The sequence below is a fragment of the Antedon mediterranea genome, chromosome 6 (assembly GCF_964355755.1).
Source record: "Antedon mediterranea chromosome 6, ecAntMedi1.1, whole genome shotgun sequence".
Taxonomy (NCBI): domain Eukaryota; kingdom Metazoa; phylum Echinodermata; class Crinoidea; order Comatulida; family Antedonidae; genus Antedon; species Antedon mediterranea.
In genome coordinates, this window is record NC_092675.1 from 30,810,013 (window position 1) to 30,827,229 (window position 17,217).

The window sequence follows — 17,217 nt, forward strand, 5'->3', positions numbered from 1 at the left end:
TCAGCATTAACCACGCAAAAACGTCGCGTTTAAGTCAATCGCCCCCACGTGGCGAAACCATCCTGCTTTATAAATATTAGGCTTCATTCAGACCGTATTAATAACAAAGTAACAGGATTAGAGTCTACGAGAGATAGAAAAAAATAAAAACGATCGAAATCATCAATCACCAACTTTGATTTTTGTTACTCGATTGTTGTGACTATGTGTCTCGCGTGATCAATGAGTGAGTGGATGGAATAATATTTGATAGTTAAAACAGTAAGTATTTATAAATATAAACCTAATTTTATAAACCTAAGCCTAGCTAGCCTAGGACTAACACACTCTGACTCAGGCTCTCTCCTCCTCCTCTCTCTGCATGCTAGCTAGGCCTAGCTAAAGCCGATTTTCCACTAGGCGAATTTGTTCGCGCGAATCGAAAGCGTCATGCTATGCGCATGCGTATTCGCGTTTCTGTCTGTCATACTGCCTTCTTCGACGAATTCTATTCTATTCTATTTCGCTTCAGCAAAATTTACTAGTTCGAATTGTTTCTACTTTTTGCGAAGCGAAACATTGCGCAACCAATCAGAGCTCAGGAAATGAGCTATGACGCTTTCATGAGCACTCATGCGAATCGAAATGCTCAGCAACCACGCGAGGAACATGAACGTCGCAGCTATTCGCTCATGTAGTGGAAAGAGAGTAGGCGATTTATTTCTCTTCGAAACGTTGGATTCGCGCGAACAAATTCGCTTAGTGGAAAATCAGCTTAAGAGCAAAGAATATATATCACAAGAATGAGTATTCCGCGATTTTTGCATGAGAAATTTGTAACAGAGAGCTCCAGTGAGTGATGCCCGCCCTCATAAGGGCGGATGTATACATACTAAATAAGACTTGATTTAATAGATATTATACATGTCACATTAAATAGAATTATGATAATAGTTTTTGCTATTGTAAACTATTTTATAATACATATTTATTAACAAACTAGTGTACATTCACTTTTACAGACAATTATTTACTAACATGCTAAGTTAGTTCACAAAAAAGGCCTAACACAGCAACACCAAAAATCAACAAATCGTTACTCAGCACGGCCTATTCTTTACCATTGCCGTGTAATACTCTACGCCCGGTAAATTAAGTATTGTTTTTATGATATAAATTAGTATAAAATACATGTTATTAATAGGACAAAATGTTAAATGTCATTAACATTTATTTGTTTTACCAGAAACAAGTTAAATATAGGAATATTATTAAACTATCCTTCGTGAAAACGCGTAAACACCAACACGCCCGGTCACGCTATCGTAGCGCCCGGTTGATAAAGCAAACTGTTTATACGGCAGTTTTTACTAAATAAATTGCATAAAACGAACAATTAAATATCCAAATAGTATTTAACATGATGTTGGCATGTAGTTGATAACATTTTTTATCATGAAAATACTACCGGTGGTCTAGCCTTTGATTATTGAAACCGTCACAAAAAGTTGTATACATCCCAGATACATCCACACTTATGGCGGCGCCCTACCACATGGACAATATTACTGTTACAGGGAAAATCGCGGATTACTCATTCTTGTGATATATATTCTTTGCTAAGAGTACTAGCTAGCTGGAACTGTGGGTTTACCGCGCGCTGTGTGTGTCTGCTGGTGGTACGATGTGCAGTGTGTAAACCCACAACACAGTCTACTCTCAGTTCACAGTGCTACTACTACTATATGCTGTGACTACTAATTATTTATAGGGTAGGCATACAGACTGTAGTACTAGGCTAGGGCTAGTAGTAGGCTAGTTAGCTGTGCACAATTTAGAAATTGTGAAAGGATTTCCTTGCGCAATTTGAATCAAAATACTCAATTTAAATTGTGCAGAAATTTCTAAAAATGCACAACGCCACAAAGTTTTTCAGTATTTGTTTCATAGAATTAAAACCAAAGCTTGATAACCTTTACTTATATTATTAAGGTATAAATAAAATATTGTACATCACTGATGAATAATAATATAATATTTATTTATTAATGATTTAACATAATAAAATAGTGATGAAAATAATGCTGTAGCTATAATAATAATAGTAATTCCAGACTGTTGTAGGCCTAGTAGTAAAGCCCCTGGTCACTAACAATTTTGTTTTATTTGGTCTAATTATTTTGCAACATCTTATCACTGTTGATTAGTTTGCTAATTTACTGTACAGCACACTGTATAGCCCTCTAGTCTTATCACAGTTCACTGTTTGTACCACTCTTAAATCAGATCAAGGTCCATATACATGTGTACATTAAAGTAGTAAGTAGTATAGTACTTCAAATCAGGAAAATCTATTATACAGGGTGTGTAGCACCAGGTACAGAGATAAGGTTGGACAAGTGAAGGCTTATTGCAGAGAATAGCCTTGCGTTACATACTGTTCAGTGGTAATTACCGTAGAAAATCCAAAATTAGTACAGTAATTCCTTTAAACATCATCTATTTCTATCAGTTTTTATTCAGTACTACACTACTTGTATTAGTTCCTGTTTTTGCCATTATATTATTTCATTTTAGTATCAAAAACTTTATAAACATTTTGCAATGTGGCAAGTACTGTAGCATGTTTTTTTTATTAAAAAAGTTATGAATGCAAACAACATTCAAGTTTTCTCTTTAGTCTCATAAATTTCCTTCAAAGTTTATTTGAGGCCCATCAGAGACTTTAGCTTTCATTGTTTGTAGGATCAAAGTGTCAGTGACATTTAATTGCATTTTCACTCACCTGATGCAGTAATTGTTTATTATCGATAACAGATTCAAGATTTTTAGAGTAATATTAGTACTGTATATGTTCATTTTCTTTCATCTTTGATGACTGTTGTAGGAAATATGTTTATAAAACACCAAACAGAAATATTCATTTACATATTTAATATCTTTCTGATATTTTTTTTTATTTATTTTTTTTTTTATTTCATCATCACCCTACAGTGACCAAACGTCAACATTAACAGGGTTGAAAGTCGTAAAATATAACATATTATATACAAGCAAAAATCAACAGATAACAAGACAACATTTAAATATTACTGACATTAGACAAAACCTTGTGACGGAAACAAGCAAGGGAATAAAAAAAAATATCAACAGATCCATCAATTTTACATAGTGAGTGGTATAACTTAGGCAAACGATTAACAAAACCATTTTTAGTAATATTTACCCTCCCTCTTGATATAGAAAATAAAGCAGGATTACGCAATTGATATTGTGGAACAGAAATAGGAAAGTACACTTCAAAATTACCATGGAAAATAGAGTTCACAGCCTTAAAAAGAAAAATTAAATCAAATAACTTACGCCTACCCGCTAAATTAATAAGAACGTCTTTGCTAATAGAACCAAATTTACGCACATAAAATCGACAAAACTTGTTCAAAACTTGCATTAGAATGCAATGCTACTATTGAAAGGTGTCTGTCTATCAACAGATACTGTACATACAATTGTACATTTGTACATACAATTGTACATTTGTACATACAATTGTACATTTGTACATACAATTGTACAATTGTACATACAATTGTACATTTGTACATACAATTGTACATTTGTACATACAATTGTACATTTCTTTATATCACAAATCTTACAATTTGACATCTGGATGATATGACACAGTATGTTGAGTACCTACCACAACATGTTTCACTGCAGTGACATTTATAACATCTGGGTGACCTTCACCTTGTTTACATTGCTTTTAGACTTTTATAAACTTTACACAGTTAGGAACACCCACAAGGTAGTATAGTATAGGGTCTGTTTCTGCTGCATAGCGCTGCCGAATAAACCGTTTATTTAGATCGATCGCATTTCTGTAATTTTATAGCATGTTAAAATTTAAGCATGTGGTACACTACAGAATTATTAAATTGACACTTTTAATTTATTTTACTCAGTTAGCTATCTTTGAGCTTTATCAATATTCTTCACTTTACAGTTTAATTCAATGACATTTAAAGACTAGCTTGTTGTATTACAGTTTTATTCTTTGTATCTGTCTTCTGCATATTGTTGTAGTAGTCCTATAAAAGGTCAGCAGTTGTAAGAAAGACACTAGACTAGTTTTGTGTGTCAAGCTATGGATTAATTCTTCATGGTCAAACTAAGAACTGTACTCAACTGTTGAGTTGAACTTAATCTTCAATGCATTTAACAAATGTACAGTAATCAATAGTTTTACATCGAAATTTACGCTACCAAACTAGATTTTGCTAGGATAGGAGATTTTCATAATTTTTGCTACCGTAGTTGAAATGTCAAAACTATTAATTAACTAATTTAAATTAATTTACCACACATTTGATAGTTAGATTTTGTACAACTCAATGGTTTGGTTTGCAATGCCCTGTTTTATACAATAAATTGTTGTGTTGATACCATTTGCTTCAACATTCAATCATCTTTATTTCCTTATTTCTAATAAATGTTCTGATTTAAAAATAAAGCATTTTATTCTATTAATATCCTTTCAAAACCTAAACAACCAACTTTCTGTAGTTTTGATAAAAACTGATTTGATGTTATTTTCGATTTTATAAATGTTACTACAGTACTATACTTCCTGTTACAAGTATTACAAGGACTTAATTTCTAGACTATACAGTAGTCTACGCACCATATGCTCAATGCACTTACAGCTTAGAGAATTTTCTAAATTGTTATAATATATCTATTTATTTGTACCTGAAGCAACAAAGATTGATAACTATACAAAAAGCATCATTACAGAGTATGTATCATTTTTAATTTTTTAAGATTGTACAGAAATTAGAATAAAATTGTCTATATGAAGTCTGTTGTTACAATACATATTTATAAATTCAAGACTGATTATTTGACATTTACAGGTTAAATAGAAAAAAAGCATGACTGATATAAACATTATATTCATACTGTAACTTACAGTGTAAGAATAATAATGACTGTCTCAATCACAACCACCCACTGTTATACCATTTGGAGTAGAAATGTATTGTTTGTATGGAAATATAACTATTTATTATTATGTATGATTTTATGTTATTTATTTGTATGGTGTCTGATAATCACTATTTTCAATAAGCTGTAGTTTTCCTTTTAGTTTGTGTAATTGACCAATTTGTATTTCTTTTATTCCGTTAAACTAGTATCTGTACTTGAAGTGGTATTGAAGGGCGGTTGCTATGGCACAGAAAGTCAAGAAGGAAGGACCAGAGCGCTTCCATGGAATGGGCATTGACTTCAAAGGCAAGATGATTGGAATTGAGAAAGTTGATGAAGCTAGAGGGGATAGAATGTGTCAAGAGGCTATGGGAAAACTAAAGGTAACTCTATAAACTGAAAGTATTATATATAGTAGTTGGTGTCATTGTTTTAGTTTATATATATTATATTAAAATCTATTTCATGGCCAGCTTACAGTACCTGGATAAACTGGCCTATTGCTCACTGAGAAGAGCACTACAACTTAAATACATAAATCTTTATTAAACACCCCTATTGGACAGTAGTACATTCCATAGACCATCAACACTTTTATTTACTTGTAGGCAATGGTAAAGGCAGCAGGTGAACACAAGCAGCGTATTATTGTCAGTATCTCAATAGAAGGGCTCAAAATTATAGATGAAAAAACAGGAGTAAGTTATTACTATTTTATACTATGAATTGTCTACAAAATGTATAATCTAACTTTATAGGCTACATGTACATACTGGTGTGGAGTATGCAAGTTGTAGGGTATTCCACATATTAAAATTCCGAATTCCACCACTGCACACACAAAGAGTACATCACACCAGCTCTATGCTAGCCTCAAGTTGTACACCTTAAGTGAATTGACCACAACTTGACTCAACAACAAGTAGAAAGTTTGATATGTTTTCTTTTAGAGCATAAATCATCATCATGAAGTACACAAGATATCCTTCATCTCCAGGGATCCAACTGACAACAGAGCATTTGGATACATCTATGGAGAGGCAAATAATCACCAGTTCTTTGGCATTAAAACAGAGAAAGCTGTACGTATATTGTTTGTTTGTTTTCATTTATTTATCTTCCACACATTGAACAAAAAAGAACAGATATATATATATATATACTTTAGAAAAGAAAATAAAGATACAAGATCATCATAGAAGGTCGACTGTAATATGAATTAAAGCTTTAAACAATATATAGTTTACAGTTCTTTATTCTTCAACCAACAGTGCAGTGTCACCAATGACAGTTCACTTCAGAATAACAAAGCTTTATATTTATTTACTTTATAAAATTATTTTAGATTTATCTCATCTTAGATTTAAGAAAGAACTAAGCAAGGTCATTGATTTTAAGACCAACTGAATTTTATAAAATCGATGCCAATTTAGCTTTGACATGTTTGTGTTGTTTCATTATGTAGTCTGAGCATGTGGTATTGGCATTAAAAGACTTGTTCCAGGTTGTATTAGAATTAAAGACTAAACAGATGGAGGATCACCAAATGGCATCAGCAGCACCACAACAGACAGTACTGCACCTTAAGCCTAGCTATGATGACCCTTTGTATGAGGTAATCAATTTAAAACAATCTTTATTTCTGCATGCATTGGTTTATGTGCATGCCTATTCATTCTTTTTGTTGAGAATATTCAGTTTATTTGTATATAATTCTTTACGTTAAATCATTCATTAATACGTATGTGTGCAACGTTTCGACTTGTTTTTACTTACTTGTTTGCGGAGCTCAGCATTTGCTGGGTCCAGATTCAACTAGAAAAGTACCCACTTCAGGGATGTCACCAGCTTTTTGGAGTGCCGGTCGGCAAATTTCCCGGGGGCTGGAGGGGGGAATTATGAAAATAAATAACAACAAATTGCGTCAGGTCTAGGCCTAACCTTGTACCACCGGGGAGTCGCCGTTATTATTCGCGAAAACAAAAAAACGCTTACGAAATGAATAGCAATAGATCGCGTCAGGCTTAGGCCTAGCCTTGTAGACACTACGACCACTGGCACTAGGCCTAGCCAAGGCTTAGATAGATTCAAAGTAAAATTTTTAAATTTATATGGAACGGAAAACCCGATAAAGTCAAAAGAAAAGTCATACTTAACAATTTTGACGAAGGAGGGTTAAAAATTCCCCATATTAAGAGTTACTGTACATCTCTCAAATCATGTTGGGTGAAAAGATATCTTGATGGAAATCAATCCAAGTGGAAAGTGTTTTTAAAAAGTAAGATTAAAGAGGTTGGAGGAAATATTGTTTTCGAAACCAACTTTTCTAAATCTTCAAAAATATTAAAACAATTTGAAAGGTTCCATAAAGATATACTCTCTGCGTGGAGTGAATACAATTTTGTAGAACCGTATACGATAGAGGACATCTTAAATCAATCTTTATGGAACAACTCATGTTTTGATAAAAGAGAATTTAAAGTTGAAAAAAATTGGTTGGTTAAAAATGTAAACTATGTAAAAGATATCGTGAACAAAGAAGGGAAAATATTAGAACTAGACGAATTTAACCAAAAATATAATTTTAAACCAGACTTCTTATTATATCACCAGATTGTAAATTCAATTCCAAAGCTCTGGAAACAGAAATTAATTGAACAAGGTATAAACACAACTAATGAAGTTGAATCCAAATTACAGACATTCATTTTTGTGAAAACGAGAAATTGTCATTATGTCTATAAACACATTATATTAAAAAATGTTGAAGAGCCAATTGGAATTGAATCCAAATGGGAAAAGGAGTTTGACAACAAACTTAATTGGAAAAACCTTTTCTCAAATTTACACGCCTGTACAAATGACACTAAGCTAAAAAATGTTCAATTTAAATTTATTCATCGTATAATTTATACAAATACAATGCTCTTTAAGATGTCAAAGGTCGATTCACCAATGTGTAGTTTTTGCAAGGAAAAGCAGGAAACACTGCTACATATGTTCTTTGAATGTGATCTGGTAAAGAACATTTGGGAAAATGTAAAACAATATATGTATCGAAATATCAACAATAACTTAATTATCACCAAAGAAAGTATATGTTTTGGTTTTGGAAAAACACACAGTGATGCAAACATTTTAATTTTAATTACAAAGTGGTACATATTTAGTTGCAAAATCAAAAAACAATTACTTAATTATAATCATTTATTTCACATTTACCAAAAATACAAGGCAACCATATTATTAGCAAAATGATTATTATTAAGTGTATTTTTGCGATACATTATTTTTTTTTTCTTTAATTTCATTACTCTCTTATTTTTGAGAGAGTATTATTATATCGTTTTAATAGTTACGTTGCCTTTATATATTAATTTTGTATTATGTAAGTGATGAAATGAAATAAAAAAAAAAAAAAAAAAAAAAAAAAAGGCTTAGATAGATGCCCCAAAATCTGAATTCCACAAAAACAGGCGCTTCCTTATTTAGGCCTAATCCCTAATCAAATACTGTAGATAAATTATTAGCCTAGACCTTACTACTTGTTGCTCGATATAATGTTCGTGTTCTTTTGCGCGAGAGTTTTTTAGCGAATTCCGGATTTTTTGTTTCACAACTGTGCGGCAAGCATGTAGTGCATGGCCGGCAAGAACAGACACGTGTTTATGGGTTAACTGAAGTTCAGCAACCTGAAGTTATCCCAGGGACGTGTAATTATTGTACCATGCTCGGCGATCATAAACGAACGAACTTGCCCGGTCTCACTGAACCATGCGCATGTTTTTTTATTTTCTTTAATAGTTCGTAGAGTACAAAAATGTAAAACTAGTAACATAATATAATTAAAGCAGGGTGACAAAACATTCAGCATTTAAAAATGATTTTGTTTGGGTCTATGTAGTTGTACATTTTTAATTACTGCGTACTTGTTTGTATTTTTAATCTGTGCAAAATAAAACGCTTGAATGGTCGCTATGTGAACTTTAAACTTGTACACTGTGCTGTGTAGCACGTTGTTCGCCATGACTCACAAGCTGTAACAATGAATACCAGGGCAGGGTAGGCCTGGTATTGTGTTACAAATAAAGTAACGTACGTAACACGGAAACATTTGCTGTAGTCTTTTGTCTTATCTATATGAGGCTAGCTTGACGATGTGCTAGGTAAAATGTTTTAGTACGAATTTTAGTTAGGCCTAGGCCTAATATAAATATCGTAATAATTAATAAATAATAGTGGTGGTCGACAGCCTGTAAATCCTGGTCGGAAATGTTGAGTGCTGGTCGGGGCCAACCAGCGCCGACCAGCGTGGTGACATCCCTGCACTTATATTCTGTATTTTGAGTGTTGAGATTGTTTTTAACGAACAAGCTTGCGTTGTTAATGTTTTTATTCAAATTATTTTCTTTTGAGAACTATCCGTTTACATTTGAATACAAAAAAGTACTCAACAAATCTTTATGTTGACTACAAAAGTTTCGAATCGAATATGACAATTGTCTATTTCATGTTGCATATTAAAAAGGTTCCGATTGGACAAGAAAAGACTGACACGCAAGAGAATGGTGTGATAGTATCTGAAGCGCCTGTAGTACAACAAGAAGATGTCAACGCATTGTATGCCGTACCAAACAAATCACATGATCAAACGGCAGCACCATCTAATAATTTACTAGATCTAGCTCAAGAAGTCAAAACCCTGCAACTGGTAATAATTTAACCTCTGTAATAGTAATTCTTGATTTATATACTGTAGTGACATATTCACCCTAAAAGAATGGCACCCAGGGATTTGCTCTGTTGTTATTGCATTATGTTTTATTTTGTATATGTTTATTGTTATTTTCTTGTTTATGAAATAAAGAAAAAGAAAACCATGAAAAATGCATCCCAAATAATTTAGCTGTTTAAATTATATAATTAGACAAAATCATTAAATATTGATAAAACTACTTTTTAACAGGGCATACATGATATGGATCAGTTCTCGTTTGACCCAGTAACCGAGGGCAACCAGAACAAGATACCAGATTCATCCAATAGTAAGTCTCCAAATCCATTCCAGATGTCAAACTCGTGGAGTACTGATCCTTTCAACGCACCAGAGCCAGCACCAACACAGGATAAACAGACATCAAACTTTGGAACAGCTTTTGGAGACCCCTTTGTGGTACCTACTGTAAGTAATAATCACTAAAGTACTCAATTCTAATGCAAAACATTTTGAGCCATCCCTAGTACTATCATTCACATTTTTTCAGCAATATATATAAATATTTACATTCTTACAATATTGCAGGGATCTTACAGAGACAAGTCTGTAGTTGTTCGTAGATCCTTTGAACAAAAAAGAATATCAATGAAATAAAGTATAAGTTTTAGGTACAAGTTAGGGAAAAAAGTATACATACATATATATATATATATAAACACAACAGGCAAAGAACATTAATTCTAAACCGCCCGGTGATATACTGAAATTTAATTAATTAATTTGAAACGATAAAGATGAGGAAATCTGTGAGAATGAGAAAAAGTATATAATATAAAACAACACACTTCTAAAACAGAATACCATGATAATGTTTTATTGATTTTTTTACTGAAATAATCTTATAAATATTTTGTCCACAGAACACATCATCCCAAAGCAGTTCGGCCAATCTCTTTGCAGAATTCTCAGACACATTTATTCCACAAGCTGCTACAACAGCACCCTCAAACACTGCCAATCCATTTGGAAACACTTTTAACAGCGCAGCATTTGGAAACACTTCTACAAATACTTTCAATTCCACAAGCCCCTTTAGCACCCCTGCAAGCAATGCTTTTGGTAGTGCTACATTTGGGGCACCCACAAACAACACCTTCCAATCTAATATGTCTCAAGCTCCTGCCATGCAAAAGCCTTCCGATCCATTTGGTGACCCTTTCATGTTTGGCGGTCCACTATCTGCCAGTAGTGGACAAGGAGCAATTGGTCAACCTCTTGCGCCAACAGCGGTACCAACATCGGAATCGAATATGAAATCGGACCCATTCGGTGACCTTGGCTTAATAAACAGTTCGTCGTCAAAATCAGGAAAGGACATGTTTGCCAATTTCCAGATGGCAAAGCCTGGAGAGGTAGCAATGCCTGACATAAAACCTGTAGGAATTCCTGACAGACCACCACCAGATGTGCCAACTGATGGTAAATTACACTCAATATTTAATTCCAATGAACAGGAAGACAGTACTGATGATTTTAATTTGCCCCCTCCTCAGGTTCCACCACCAACTCTTCCTCCAAGTTTTAAAACATTTGATGAGTCAAATGAAGTTCCGCCCCCGCCACCTCCTAGGCCTCGACATTCGTCATCAAACACGGTTTCTATTCCAAGTAGACCGGACAGACTTAATAGCTTTGAAAATCTGAACTCAAATCACACTAGTAGCTTATCGCCTTCAACAGATTTATTTTCAAAGCAACAATTTTCATTGCCTGTTAATTGGACAAGTGACTCTTTACAGAAACAATTTGATAATAAGACATTAGAAGGAAGTTCACATTCTGCCAGTAATTTAGACTCTTCATCAAATATATCAGTTCATGATCAACAAGTATTTGATCCTTTTAACCTTCATTCTAACAAAGACAGTACACCAGCCTGGTCAATACCATCCAGTACACCAGCCTGGTCAATACCATCTCATAACATTTCAACTACTAACCCATCAATGTCATCATCGCCGCATGCCAGCAGCTTAACTTCTCAATTTTTACAGAAGCCATTACTTCCAAACGGCATTCTTTCTTCATCCTTGCCAACAAACGAAAGAGTACATATGAAAATGAGCTCTTCAAAATCGACATCAAGTCTTCAAACTAAGGCAGCATCATTGCCAGTTCATGAGGATCCTTTTGCGGATGATCCGTTTACTATCAACATTAAGTCATCTCGCGCATCATCTATGTCGTCTTGTAAACCATCTGTGTCATCTTGTACTCCATCTGTGTCATCTCGCGCATCATCTATGTCGTCTTGTACACCATCTATGTTACCATCATCTATGTTATCTTCATCATCTCATGCTACTACTGTTGTTCCACCACCATCACGTCCATCACAATCTCAAAGTTCTGTTAATAATGGAAAGACTCCTATTGTAGGTGCTGGCACTGCTAAGAAGTCTGGATTAACAACTTCTGATGGACTCTCTCTCTTTGATGACTCTTCATTTGGATAAGAAGTTAAGGTCAGTTTATTGTGTGTGTCATGTGCCTAAGTCACTTAAAAAGGGACCATATCAACATTATTCTACTGCAGTTACTACTTTTTGTTTACTTATTACCTGTTCATGCAATATATGTAGCAATTTATCAGTTTATTGCAGTCACTGACTCACAAACTAAAATCATATGATATTGTAATGAAGAAAATGCAGCTACTACAGTAGACTAATGCAGCTACTGCAGTAGACTAATGCAGCTACTGCAGTAGAATAATGCAGCTACTGCAGTAGAATAATGCAGCTACTGCAGTAGACTAATGCAGCTACTGCAGTAGACTAATGCAGCTACTGCAGTAGAATAATGCAGCTACTGCAGTAGAATAATGCAGCTACTGCAGTATACTATTGCAGCTACTGCAGTAGACTATTGCAGCTACTGCAGTAGACTATTGCAGCTACTGCAGTAGACTATTGCAGCTACTGCAGTAGACTATTGCAGCTACTGCAGTAGACTATTGCAGCTACTGCAGTAGACTAATGCAGCTACTGCAGTAGACTATTGCAGCTACTGCAGTAGACTATTGCAGCTACTGCAGTAGACTAATGTTGGCATGATCCCTAATCCATAATATCCTAATTTGAATGTTTATGTAAATAAATCAGATTATATTGTAAAATAAATTCTTAAATACTGTAGTATTAAATAGTATTCATCTAGTGTTTTTTTATGTAATTTGTAAATTGCCAGATTGCAAAAGTTGAAATTAATTGCCAAAAAGGTAATGAAATTATTTTAAACTTTTTAACGAAATATCACATTGTGAATACTAAATTAATACTTATTTATTGTGTCTTATTGTGATCTTTTCAGTGTGTTGTTGTTAAGAGGTGCTGAGATGGTGATTGTACAGGATAAAACCTTCCACATAACAAATTGCGAACACTGATTGAATGTGATTTATATAACATTTTACATTAAGATTACATTTATAGAAATTACATGATGTTATCTGAAACTAATTTTTACATTTTATTAAAGAAAAAAATGATATTTTAAGAAGTTTTATTACCTTTGTATTTAAGAAAATGACATTTTATGCAACTTTATTGGAAATCTAATAGAATGTGTGCTAATATGTCTTGCCTGAAGTGGAATGAATTATATTTTAATACTGTGTTTACAATATGTTATGATATCTATATGTTTGGTATCTGAATCTACTGTTTATAGACTATCATTTATTATTAACATCTATATGAATGTTTATATAATGATGCCATTTTGATTATATTAAATTATTAAGAAATAATATTTTGATTTATAAATTATATATATTGATATTTTTATTTTGTGATATATACTACAGTATGACATAGATTTTTAAATAATATATTAATTCATATTGTATAACTTTGCATATATATTAATTCATATTGTATAACTTTGCATGAGGCAAAAAAGAAAATCAAGCATACAACAGCAATAAAATAAGAAAATACAAAAATGTGTTAGAAATATGCAAATTAAATTTATTTTAATCTACATTTGTTCATTAAATAAAACAAAATGATATAATTATGTAAATATTTACTTTTATTTCCCAAAAGACAACATTGACTTTTTACCTGGCATCATTGCCTTTTCCAAAGATAAACAGTCAATAACAAATTGTCATCTACCCGTCATCACAAATGACGCCACTATGTTGTTTTTACGATGTGACGCCACCATGTTGTCTCTGTGATGTGACGCCACCATGTTGTCTCTGATGTGATGCCACCAGTTTGTTTTTACGATGTGACGCAAGTCCATGTTATTTTTTTGATGTGACGCCACCATGTTGTCTTTCTGATGTAATGCCACCATGTTGTTTCTGCGATGTGACGCCACCATGATTTGATTGTTTTTAATGCTAGAGGCCAACTAATGTTCCTAAATCTAATTAAAATGGTGCACCTTAAACCATGCCAAATATATAACATGTATCATAATAAACGCATGCATATTTTTATTTAGTGATATATAAAAGTATTTTATTTTATTTTGAGTAGAAAAATATACTGATCACAAAATAATATGGGCAATAATATCAAATGTATGAATTGAAAATCAAAATAAACTATGGGCCCTGGTAGGTCCTATGCAAGTACTAATTGGTTTTGGGGGTTTTTGTTGCATGATACAGTTTAGTAGTACCTGACGGACATCCGATATCGACACTCTTTAGAAATTTAAATCAATGTCATACAACATATACATATAAAACTGATACAACATTTCAAATATTTTGCTCAATTTTACTGTTTACATTTATTAAAAATATAATTTGAGGTAGGGTTGCAGTCTTACAGTTGAGATAGTATACAGCTTTAAAATACATTAGCACTGTACATTTTTTAATAAATCCAAAAACAAAATATTTAAAATAATTTTAATTGAGTAAAAAGAAGAGGAAAACCAAAATATAAAAGTACAACAACGTGAGAGAAATGTCAAGAAAAAAATGCTGTTATGTTGGTGATGAGTACTGAAAGGCATCGGTACCGGTAATACAAAAATGCTGTTATGTTGGTGATGAGTACTGAAAGGCATCGGTACCGGTAATACAAATATAGAAGCTATGTTATTTCTTATGACCATTTACATAAAACATGGAGTAGACGGGCGGTTTTCTGCTCAGGATAAATAACGATTCTATGTGGGACAAGCTACAGTACATGGTTTTCTGCTTACCATTCTTGCTCGTCTGTAAATTGGCCTTAAGAAAAGTAGACTACATAGAAGAAGGCAGGGAACATTTAAATAGAAGGCAGGGAACATTTAAATAGAAGGCAGGGAACATTTAAATTAACATTAAGAAAAGTAGACTACATAGAAGAAGGCAGGGAACATTTAAATAGAAGGCAGGGAACATTTAAATTAACATTAAGAAAAGTAGACTACATAGAAGAAGGCAGGGAACATTTAAATAGAAGGCAGGGAACATTTAAATTAACATTAACTGCTGATAAATATTTTGGCACATGGCGTTTCATACGTATACTACTTGAGCTCGAAACACCGGCCCAATTTCAAGTTTAGACAAACATCGAAAATCCTCCAACTACGGACTTGGGGCAAGTCTAATTATGTACAGTATAACAATATTATCTTAAAATAGGTACTAAAATAGACTCATTTATAAAATAAAAAATATATTTTAAGTACTTGTAGTCCGAACTAACTAAAAGTCTAATGTAAAATCAGCTATATTTACAGTAATGACATAATTTGGATTCCTTCTGCTTGCTTACTCGCCGCATTCAAATTGAAGTTGTATGTTGGTCACGGCTGGATTAATGTTGGACACTGCAATTTGTGGAGTATATTTTTCAACCCATTTGATAAGGTCATTTTTAGATAACAATGTAGTATCAACTAATTCATTGTTTTCGTTTTCTGAGAAAAAAGTTGTATTTTTAAGAGCGACTAACTTTCCTTGTGCTTTGTGCACCATGCGGATATCATTTAGGAACCACCCTGAGTGTGCGTTTCTTACTGTATACACCTTCCTCATTGCTTCTGAAAAATAATCCAACTCTCGCGGTTCAAGAGTCATTTCAAGAAAAACAAACCAATTGCGTTCTTTAGTGATTTCTTTTTGTAATACTGGTCTAAATTTTGCAATCGTTTGGATTCTTTGTATAACTCCATTTTTGCGTACAAACTGATAACGTATAAAGCCTTGATGGTATATCTGAGATTTCTCATCAAACTGCATTGATATAGGTTGCTCTATCAGATAACCACACCCAACATCGACGTAATAGGAATCTCCAGGCTTAATCAATTCCTTTACAAGAACAGCGACATGATTACCAGGGAATCGGATGTCACAGGCTATAAAGTGAACTTGGTAACCAAGGGATTCCAGAAGATACTTCATAAAAACGTTATGGTGAAAGCAGAGACCTCCGACTGTGGAGTAGATGTCCTTTTGAATTTCATCGAGCGTTGGACAATGTCGTTCTTCATGTTTCGTGGCCAAGAGTGTCAGGTTCTGGAACGGCTCGGTGTGCACATACTTCTTTGTGATGCTGCATAGCAACGCATATTGATCTTTTTTGAATTTCTCTTCTACATCTTCTATTTTCAGCACACTCCTTACAAAGTCAATGGCATCATCTTTTGTCAGCATCTTGATTCTAGAAAAATAATGAATACATTTTTAAGACCGCAATAAATGACCACATATGTTTAGACAGACTGCAATAAATGACCACATGTTTTCCAGATGGATATGGAAGGTTGTTGGTAATCACCATTCTATTCTCACTCTTTCTTTTAAAAAACTGCAGAACTATCCTCATCCGATCCTCATCGTCACAAAACACAGATACAGCACTATTTCCGGAGGGCAATCGGTTTAGTAGATAAAACATTGCATTAATATAATAACATAGACTATGGAAAAATGGAATAAACTTATTAGTGAGCTTTATTACCCGGTAGTATTAAATTTTAAACGTTGAGAGTAAACTGAAATAAAAATATTTTAAATGATTGAAAATGTGATTAAATATTATAGCCCCTAATTTTAGTTGAGTATCATTGATATACAGTATAGTTTTTATTCATACCTCATTGAGTCAATCAAGTCATATCATAGACCTATAAATTATATTTTATTATTATTTATATTATAAATTATAATTTATGGATCCATGATTTATCAAATAAATCAGTCAATCAATCTGAATCAATTGATCAATCATCAAAATAATATGGATGCATGGTCAAACAAATTATAATTTATATCCTATATTCACTTCTTACACATTTGCAGTGTGATATTTTAACATTAATTAAACTCAAATATTACAGTATCAATGCCACAAATAATAATTTAAAAACATGTTTTTAGATAGTATTAGTAGACCTACATTGTAATCTAGAAAATGCAAAATACAGTATCTCTTCTTTTTTTTCTATCTTGTGTGCAAAATGTCTGCTGTCCTCAAGCGATGTGGTCTACAAGCCGCACACTA

At 33.1% G+C, this 17,217-nt stretch overlaps 2 protein-coding genes across 4 annotated transcripts; one reads left to right on the forward strand and one right to left on the reverse strand.

The window, feature by feature from the left end:
• Positions 1-131: 131 nt before the first annotated feature.
• LOC140052348 (uncharacterized) lies at positions 132-14,427 on the forward strand. 3 transcript variants are annotated; one of them, XM_072097875.1, is made up of 10 exons: positions 132-261; positions 5,169-5,354; positions 5,580-5,669; positions 5,922-6,053; positions 6,437-6,586; positions 9,500-9,682; positions 9,938-10,153; positions 10,609-11,167; positions 12,128-12,213; positions 13,061-14,427. In XM_072097875.1, the coding sequence occupies exons 2-9, from the start codon at positions 5,214-5,216 to the stop codon at positions 12,202-12,204; spliced, it is 1,548 nt and encodes a 515-aa protein (XP_071953976.1). In that variant the 5' UTR covers positions 132-261; positions 5,169-5,213; the 3' UTR covers positions 12,205-12,213; positions 13,061-14,427. The 3 variants fall into 3 exon arrangements, with proteins under 3 accessions (XP_071953976.1, XP_071953973.1, XP_071953975.1); XM_072097872.1 differs by having other exon boundaries at positions 10,609-12,213; XM_072097874.1 differs by having other exon boundaries at positions 5,178-5,354; positions 10,609-12,213.
• A 667-nt stretch (positions 14,428-15,094) lies between these two features.
• On the reverse strand, positions 15,095-17,164 carry LOC140052351 (arylamine N-acetyltransferase, pineal gland isozyme NAT-3-like). The gene is made up of 2 exons (XM_072097878.1): positions 17,113-17,164; positions 15,095-16,374 (listed from the first exon to the last, which is right to left on the reverse strand). The coding sequence occupies exon 2, from the start codon at positions 16,365-16,367 to the stop codon at positions 15,480-15,482; it is 888 nt and encodes a 295-aa protein (XP_071953979.1). The 5' UTR covers positions 16,368-16,374; positions 17,113-17,164; the 3' UTR covers positions 15,095-15,479.
• Positions 17,165-17,217: the final 53 nt, after the last annotated feature.

Excerpts from the sequence above, each read along its gene's own strand:
- LOC140052348 (XM_072097872.1), top strand. The coding sequence starts at position 5,214 with ATGGCACAGAAAGTCAAGAAGGAAGGACCAGAGCGCTTCCATGGAATG. Across the intron at positions 6,054-6,436 it reads GCATTAAAACAGAGAAAGCT|TCTGAGCATGTGGTATTGGC; the intron begins GTACGTATATTG and ends TTCATTATGTAG. Across the intron at positions 10,154-10,608 it reads ACCCCTTTGTGGTACCTACT|AACACATCATCCCAAAGCAG; the intron begins GTAAGTAATAAT and ends TTTTGTCCACAG.
- LOC140052351 (XM_072097878.1), bottom strand. The coding sequence starts at position 16,367 with ATGCTGACAAAAGATGATGCCATTGACTTTGTAAGGAGTGTGCTGAAA.